The sequence below is a fragment of the Prenolepis imparis genome, unplaced genomic scaffold, assembly GCF_030444845.1.
Source record: "Prenolepis imparis isolate NDT839.2.m4 unplaced genomic scaffold, iyPreImpa1.0 SCAF_400, whole genome shotgun sequence".
Lineage (NCBI taxonomy): Eukaryota > Metazoa > Arthropoda > Insecta > Hymenoptera > Formicidae > Prenolepis > Prenolepis imparis.
Genome location: NW_028141558.1, coordinates 3,033 through 11,897, shown reverse-complemented (window position 1 = coordinate 11,897; position 8,865 = coordinate 3,033). Strand labels below are relative to the sequence as shown.

Sequence of the window (8,865 nt, the reverse complement as noted above, 5' to 3'; positions counted from 1 at the left end):
CGTCGGGACGGCCCGCTAAGCGGTGTACCGTGCCGTATCGCTATAGGCAACGCGCGCCTAGCATGCGGCGGGCCGCCCCGACGTAATTCGCGCGCTCGTTGGTCGATCTTTTTTAATTAATATCTCGAAATTTTACGTGGTTGTTTGCAAAATGGTATAGGACTTTTCGACTCAGTTTAACGAGATCTACTTGTATATTTTCGGTGTGACACCTTACGTCAGACACCCTGTATATATTATATAAAGTATTAAATTATATAAATTTTAATTAAAAAATTTAAAATTTAAGTGATATGAAAACGTTTTATATTGTTTTAAAAAAAATCAGAATTTCTTTACAGGCGTTAATAAAATGTTTTGTACGAAATTGCAAACTCTTCCACTATTGTTGTTTCAGGTTTTTCTGCTTATTATGCAACCACGTTTTGATTTGCGGCGATGTACGACGAGCCAGAGAAATATATTTTTTCTTTACTTCTTGAATCTCTTTTAGAGACGGCAATGTATTATTTTCCATATGTTGTGCAAACGCAGAAAGAGCTGCTTTTTTCTCAAATTCTGTCCATCGTACTCTTTTTGTTTGTCCATAAGGAGATGCTAGAGGAGCATAGAGAATATTATTGAAATAATTTAACGAAATAACTATACTATTTGTTCTCGACTTTGACATAATACGTTTAATAAAAATAATACGTTGATTGCTATGATCATTCCTATATCCCATATTCAACGATAATAAATTATTTAAATAGAAATGCTATTTTATTTTACTTATTTACTTTTAATTTTGAATCGCAATTATAAATAGTTTTAGTATAAATATTGGCAAATGTTATAGATTATGTAAACAAAACTAAGTTCTGTATTTCGGTAATAAAAAAGAAATGACAAAATATAATTACTTGCAGGCACTAATTAAATAGGTAACTTTTAAGAGTTATATTACAAATATGTAAATGAGTATCATTTTTAAGAACAAATTGACATAATAAAAGAAACTGTATATTATTGTAATTCGTACAGTTATTGATTGAAAGCAGATATGAAAAATTACTTACTACTACGTTTCCGTTTTCCACCTTGTTCATCCGTTTGCTTGTCAGAATTTTTGAAATGATTTGATGTCTCACATAATGAAATATCTATAATAAACAGCAGTTATTAAAACATTTACGAAATTACAATATAGAAATTATAATATTGTAATGCTCGTTTTATTATCATGATATCATTACGATATCAAAATAATATACAAAAAGAATACTTTAATGTAAAATAAATAAGCATCAAAACAACATAAAACTAATTAAAAATGTAAATAATGTAAATCTTAATATTATAAATTCTATGTTTTACATAATGATTTAAGCAAATAACATTACTTCTTTCATCACTATTATTGTTAACTTCAACTAAGTTATCTTCTATTTCAGAATCACTGTCCGATATCGATTTATTATTCGTATTTTGTGCATTTCCTTCTGATACTGCTTCTAAGTAGCGGGAGATTTTCAGTATATCTCTGCTTGCTATTGGTTGCCTGTAATGATCTCTGTGTATTTTATCAGCATGACCCATAAAGGTGGCAAGATCGGAAACATCAGTATCATTCAGATTAAATTGAATGCAGTGTGTTGCAATATGTTTTCTTAATGTTGTACCGCGTAAAGTAGTTGATTGACTTGCGTTACATTGTTCGGCAAATGTACGCATTAAAACACAGGCTCTCAGGTATCGGTGTCTATCTTTGTCGACAGCAGGTAGTCCAAAAATATAAGGGTTTTTCTTTGGTACATTAGCTTCTTCACGATATTTCAAGATTAAAGTGATGCAATCAAATAACTCATTTGACAATAAAACAAGCACTGTGCGTCCCAGTTTTCCTCTGATGCAAAATCGAACATATTTCTCTGCAATTTTTCTATCTTCCATCGATAATGATTTATAAATATCACTGTACATATTTTTATTTACTTTTTCATAATTTTCAAAATCTTCTATCAGTGCTCGCTCAATTTCTCCTGCTCGTCGTCTATTAAAGACATGTGTTGAAGTTAATGTTACTTCTGCTAAAGAAATCCATTTCTCATATGAAAAGGACTCTTTTAATGCTGCATATGCTTCAGTTCTCATTTTTGCCAAATGTGTGTGTAATTTTTTAATATCTTCCAATGACGGGAGATTTATTTTCTTGTGCCTTTTATGTGCGGACTGCGTTTCAATAACTGTTTTGTTGACACTCGTACCTATATCCACAACTAACAGTTTTAAAAAGTCTTTAACTAATTTTTTCTTCTCTTCATCTTGAGTCTTGATGCATTCCATAATGAGAAGATTTCCTATATGCTTAATAAGTGTTGACAAGTTAGCCGCTACTGCAGGAGTTTTATAAAGTTGTTCTTCATTGTCATATCCTGCAACTATATTAATTGCTGAAATACAGTCGTCATATATTTGTGGATGATACAGCGACTGAAAATCTTCTATATTCGTATTTATCTCTTTTAACGCTATAAGAAAACGGCCTAGTAGACGCAATCGTGCACGAATCATATCATGCTGATGTTGGGATTTATATTTAACACACAACTTATTCGCATATATAATCAATAATTTGTCATATCTCACAATACGTGTTACATCATCTTCTCGCATAACAGGAAACACTGTTTTCCTTAAACACTCACTTGCTATTGAATGTATTCTACCAGTGATTTTTCTTCCCATAATCATAATATTTTTATTTTTTCGAAAATCTTTCTTAAGACAAGCTCGAGCATGATGACGTATTGTGCTTTTTGCGAAAAATCCTTTACATTTTACGCAAACAACAAAATCTTTAGCAGTCTTATTAGATTTCTCATTTGGACGTCTGCATACAATTAATTGCCCAGTATTAAATTCTGAGTTGGTGTTAAATTTAAAATTACCCATTTTTCGAATAGTCTCTATTATTTTCTTCCTTTCTGGGTTTTTTCTAGGCAGAATGGCAAATTTTTTTACATCAGGCTCGTTAGAGTGTACTGTTTCCAAATGTCGTGCAAGCTGTGATTGCAACTTCATACAAAAAGTGCAATAATTTTGTTTTGATTTTAAATTAGACTTTTGAACATACATAGCTTCATCGTTACATGCTGATGTACCAACAACATTTGTACTTGATGTATCAAAACTGGAAGTGGATGAAATACTTCTGTTAACAATTGGCACTTGCTTTTGAGGAGATTTGCTATATAAAGAACTGTGTTCTGAAGGTATATATTCTTCATCATCACTTTCGTCCTTATCATTATCTAATATCAAAGAAAAACAAAGAAATTATATAACTATGAACAAAGGACACAACTCCCATATCATTGAAAAATTAAAGCACACAATATTTGTATGTCAATGTATATATTACCAAAAGATAAAAAATAATGTTCAAAGTAGAGGTAATAAAATTGATTTATCTTAATTTTAATGTATTTCAAATATACAGAGCACAATATTGCATGAATTACATTACTTAAATTTATAATTAGTCTTGTAAAAGTTTAAATTTATAATTAATCTTGCAAAAGTATAAATTTATAATTAGTCTTTATAATTAAAATCACTAAAAGCTTAAGATAAAATTAATGAAACAAAACTATTGCGCTTTTTGCATGAAGTTGCAATCGCAGCTTGTACGTTATATGAAAATAATAACAAGCTTGATGTAAAACAGTAGCAACGTCAATGTTATAAGAATTATGTCCATTAATATATATATCATATATTACACATATAATATTGTGAGATTTATTAATTTATAAAGAAAAAGAAAACAAAACTACATACTATAAGACACTGGCACATCAACAATTTCTGGATCAGGCATATCATCTCGGCAAGGAGATAACACACTTACACGTCCTGCATCAGTTTCTGTATGATTTATTGAAGATATAAAAATAGATTAGTAAATAATATCTAAAATAATCCGTGTTTACAAGATTATACTTTAAACAAATCTTAAAATGTCAGTTTATAAATACTTAATAAAAACTTAAATTGTATTACTGTATTATCATATTTATTTTTATTTTGTCTAAAATTTTATCATTTCTTATGTGTATTTGAAACTATAAAACCTGTTTTCTCTAAATTTATATAACTGGAGATACAATCTTTTATCTCTAAAAAATATAAATATACATAAACATTAATGTTTATATTTTAATTTAAGTGGTTTTCTATTACTTTTGTGATATGCTCAGTGTTGTGCTTAGATGATTTTAAAATTAGCTAGATAAAGATGAGATAAAAATATTTAAATTAATTTTAGATAAAATGATAATTTTGTTTTAAATATATGTATCTAAATAAAAGGTAAAATTATATGGCAATTCATCTAGATAATTTTCAAGATAATAATTTTTAAGACTGCTTATATAAACATAGTTTAAAAAAATGTAAATTATAAAAAGGATATAAAAATATATGTATTTATATTTCTACTTATAAATTTTTATGACTTATTGCTTAAGTTCTACTATTTAAGTATTTTTATGTGCTATGATTCTAAATCAAAATTATCTGAAAATTATTCAAGATAATTTAGTAAAAATAATAGTTTTTCTCATCTATGATGCAGATATACATAATACATATTTTTATTATCTATATCTATATAAAGATAAGATGACGCCAAAGTTTCATCTAGATGATCATCTATATAATTTTATTCAGATAACAGCAAACACTGGACATGCTTATATATGCATATATATATATATATTTTTTATTGCATTTATTCCTTATTTTTTTATAGTTTGTGTATATTTATATTTGTTTATGAGTTTATATTTTTATATAAAAATAATTCAATTTCTACATACCAGTCATGTTAAAACTTAATCTCCTAACACACTCCTTATTGATTATAACAGATCCATTAAGTGAATCTGCAAACAAAACATAAGATTAGACAAACGGACAAATACATTTATTCAACAATGCAATAAAACATTGCATATTATTTAAAATGTAAAAATATGAAACAATATTTAAAATTTAATTTTAACAATAATGCATACCAGATAAAGAAATATTTGCGTCTGCTGTTTCAATATTATCATTCATGAAAAAGTTATTCGGCATGACAGTTTCAATGGTCTCATTTTGATTTGTAAAGATTATTGTGCCAATATCTAAAACAATATATACATATAAGAAAAAATATTATTTCATACAGATGATAAAATAGCGCTTAGAAATATAGTTGATAACATTATCGAAACTTACCAAAATTTGCTGAGAGATCTGTACTCTCTTGATAATCACAGTTATCAATAATCACGGTAATTTCTTCTCTCGCACATTTACCAGTATTTGATGTAACATTGGTCATCTCCTCACAATCTCGGTTTGACACAGATTCATTATTTTTATCGCTTTCATCCATAGAAACTATTATGTGAGATTCATCAGTATTTGATGAAACATCAATCTTTTTAGCAACAGACTCCTTTATCACAGAATCAATGCCTTTGTTTTTATCTATAAGACTTATCGAATTAATATCTACGAGAGAAGAAATACAGATGATTATTGCATACATATGATATATAAAATAAGTATTACAAATATCATTAATATGAGCTAAACTAAATAATTGGAAATGTGCACATTTACCAGTATTTGATGCAACATCGGTCATCTCCTCATTACAATTTCTGTTTGACACAGATTCAATATTTTTATCGCTTTTATGCATAGACATTATTATGCGAGATTCACCGGTATTTAATAAAACATCATTCTTTTTAGTAATAGACTCCTTGTTTAATATCACAGACTCATTGCCTTTGTTTTTATCCATAAAACTTATCAAATTAATATCTACGAGAGAAGAAATACATAATTATCGCATACATATGATAAAATAAGTATTACAAACAACATCGATATGAGTTAAACTAAATAATTAGAAATGTGCACATTTACCAGTATTTGATGCAACATCGGTCATCTCCTCATTACAATTTCTGTTTGACACAGATTCAATATTTTTATCGCTTTTATGCATAGACATTATTATGCAAGATTCACCGGTATTTAATAAAACATCATTCTTTTTAGTAATAGACTCCTTGTTTAATATCACAGACTCATTGCCTTTGTTTTTATCCATAAAACTTATCAAATTAATATCTACGAGAGAAGAAATACATAATTATCGCATACATATGATAAAATAAGTATTACAAACAACATCGATATGAGTTAAACTAAATAATTAGAAATGTGCACATTTACCAGTATTTGATGTAACACCGGTCATCTTCTTATTATAATCTTTGTTTGGCACAGATTTATTATTTTTATCGCTTATTTCATTTATAGACATTATTATGCGAGATTCACCGATATTTAATGAATCATCAATCTTTTTAGTAGTAGACTCTTTGTTTAGTATCACAGAATCATTGCCTTTGTTTTTATCTGTAAGACTTATCGAATTAATATCTACGAGAGAAAAAATACAGATGATTATTGCATACATATGATTTATAAAATAAGTATTACAAACATCATTGATATGAGTTAAACTAAATAATTGGAAATGTGCACATTTACCAGTATTTGATGTAACATCGGTCATCTCCTCATTACAATTTCTGTTTGACACAGATTCAATATTTTTATCGCTTTTATGCATAGACATTATTATGCGAGATTCACCAGTATTTAATGAAACATCATTCTTTTTAGTAATAGACTCCTTGTTTAGTATCACAACCTCATTGCCTTTGTTTTTATCTATAAGACTTATCGAATTAATATCTACGAGAGAAAAAATACAGATGATTATTGCATACATATGATTTATAAAATAAGTATTACAAACATCATTGATATGAGTTAAACTAAATAATTGGAAATGTGCACATTTACCAGTATTTGACGTAACATCGGTCATCTCCTCATTACAATTTCTGTTTGACACAGATTCAATATTTTTATCGCTTTTATGCATAGACATTATTATGCGAGATTCACCAGTATTTAATGAAACATCATTCTTTTTAGTAATAGACTCCTTGTTTAGTATCACAGCCTCATTGCCTTTGTTTTTATCTATAAGACTTATCGAATTAATATCTATGAGAGAAGAAATACAGATGATTATTGCATACATATGATATATAAAATAAGTATTACAAACATCATTGATATGAGCTAAATTAAATAATTGGAAATGTGGACATTTACCAGTATTTGATGCAACATCGGTCATCTTCTCATTACAATTTCTGTTTGACACAGATTCATTATTTTTATCGCTTTCATCCATAGAAACTATTATGTGAGATTCACCAGTATTTGATGAAATATCAATCTTTTTAGCAACAGACTCCTTTTTTAGTATCACAGAATCAATGCCTTTGTTTTTATCTATAAGACTTATCGAATTAATATCTACGAGAAAAGAAATACATGATTATTACATACATATGATAAAATAAGTGTTACAAACATCACATTGATATGAGTTAAACTTACCACAAAATTTTAGAAAATTAGTTCTTTTGCATAATATATGTGGTTTATTTGTTATAATATTTTTTTTAATATCTTGTGTTACGTCCGGCGGACTTCACGATTCTTTTCTTTCCCACGACCAAGGCGAAGTTTGTTGTTAGGTAAATAAAAAAGGAAGAAAAAAGATAATAATAATCTAAGCGGCACGTATATAATAAAACGAAAACGTGCCCAGCGAAACGGACAGCTGCAGATATCGTGAGCGACCGATAAATATTACAAAATCGGTAAATAAAAGAGACCAGGCGGAAAGATGCCGAAAGCGGATTCTTGCCGACACCCTCGCGAATAATAAGTTAAAATCACATATCGGCAAAACATAAAGACGGCGAGAACGCGCCGAAAGCAAATCCTTCCCTAGTAAAATTAGGGGAAAACAAATAATGAAAACGAAAGTGTGCAAAATAAGATAGCACACCTGCGGGTATTCTCGCGAGAAAGCGGCGAAAAATATAAAGATTAAAAAGATGCCACACGCATCGCCTCTCAGCAAACAAGCTCTAAGCCACACGCGAGGGCAATAAAGCGAGAACCCGCCGATAAAAGCGGCACTAACAAACGACAAATATCGCGATATAGGAAAAACTAACAACAAACACCGCCGCCGATATCGAAATCTCGAGAGGATAATAAAAATATAAACCTCAACAAATTCTCCATTGGTCAAAACCTAGGGCCCTAAACAAAAGCCCTGACCAATCCCGATAAACTTTTAAAGTCAAGAGACGCCTCCGGGACTGAAAGGGCGTTATTGAAAAATTCCCTATTCGTCAGGAAATATTAACAAACTAACGGGAAGGAGGAGCAAGAAGGTATATATACCCGTGACATCTCTCAGAGAATATCAATCTTTTCTCAAACCTACGCTCGCGGATCAATCGCGAAAAGTTGTATCACCATCCTTCGAGTGAATCTCGAACTCGTGAGCATTCGCAGTGACATTTGTGAAATCATCGTGTGCCCAGTGCTCACCGAGTACGACGATTTTCGCGAGTGAACAACTGCGAGTGGAACACCATCCTCACGGAGGAGTCCGTAGCCAGATTCACACCTGGAATAATTAACACCTACCCGCGCACTCCATAAGTAGTAAGTTATCAAGCACGCTACATCTCCACCCTTACTAATAATACTTAAAATAATTCTGGGACTTCAATTAAATTATAATTGTTTTCCTTTTTAATTTATTAATTTATTATCCTTGTTAAATTCTAACTTCGAAAAACTGTCCTTTCTTCCCCCATCCTTATCTCTCTCTCTCTCTCGAAATCACTGTGGATTTCCCGCGATAGCGGA

General features: G+C 29.6%; 2 protein-coding genes across 2 annotated transcripts; both read right to left on the bottom strand.

The window, feature by feature from the left end:
• Positions 1-294: 294 nt before the first annotated feature.
• LOC145948459 (uncharacterized) lies at positions 295-5,374 on the bottom strand. Its single transcript, XM_083058147.1, has 7 exons — positions 5,269-5,374; positions 5,061-5,174; positions 4,863-4,928; positions 3,823-3,909; positions 1,383-3,293; positions 1,059-1,142; positions 295-597 (listed from the first exon to the last, which is right to left on the bottom strand). Exons 1-7 carry the CDS (start codon positions 5,372-5,374, stop codon positions 383-385), a joined length of 2,583 nt encoding a protein of 860 aa, XP_082914273.1. The 3' UTR covers positions 295-382.
• Positions 5,375-5,420: 46 nt separating this feature from the next.
• On the bottom strand, positions 5,421-7,596 carry LOC145948460 (uncharacterized). Its single transcript, XM_083058148.1, has 9 exons — positions 7,531-7,596; positions 7,240-7,446; positions 6,922-7,128; positions 6,604-6,810; positions 6,283-6,492; positions 5,971-6,177; positions 5,659-5,865; positions 5,490-5,547; positions 5,421-5,433 (listed from the first exon to the last, which is right to left on the bottom strand). Exons 2-9 carry the CDS (start codon positions 7,319-7,321, stop codon positions 5,421-5,423), a joined length of 1,191 nt encoding a protein of 396 aa, XP_082914274.1. The 5' UTR covers positions 7,322-7,446; positions 7,531-7,596.
• Between the last annotated feature and the right edge of the window lie 1,269 nt (positions 7,597-8,865).

What these genes read in the sequence shown, in the direction of transcription:
- LOC145948459 (XM_083058147.1), bottom strand. Translation starts at nt 5,374, where the DNA reads ATGACCAATGTTACATCAAATACTGGTAAATGTGCGAGAGAAGAAATT. An exon ending in AGATCTCTCAGCAAATTTTG is followed by an intron (nt 5,175 to 5,268) that starts GTAAGTTTCGAT and finishes ATATTGTTTTAG; the next exon opens with ATATTGGCACAATAATCTTT. An exon ending in TGATGTGCCAGTGTCTTATA is followed by an intron (nt 3,294 to 3,822) that starts GTATGTAGTTTT and finishes CTTTGATATTAG; the next exon opens with ATAATGATAAGGACGAAAGT.
- LOC145948460 (XM_083058148.1), bottom strand. Translation starts at nt 7,321, where the DNA reads ATGGATGAAAGCGATAAAAATAATGAATCTGTGTCAAACAGAAATTGT. An exon ending in CGATGTTACGTCAAATACTG is followed by an intron (nt 6,811 to 6,921) that starts GTAAATGTGCAC and finishes TTTCTCTCGTAG; the next exon opens with ATATTAATTCGATAAGTCTT. An exon ending in CGGTGTTACATCAAATACTG is followed by an intron (nt 6,178 to 6,282) that starts GTAAATGTGCAC and finishes CTTCTCTCGTAG; the next exon opens with ATATTAATTTGATAAGTTTT.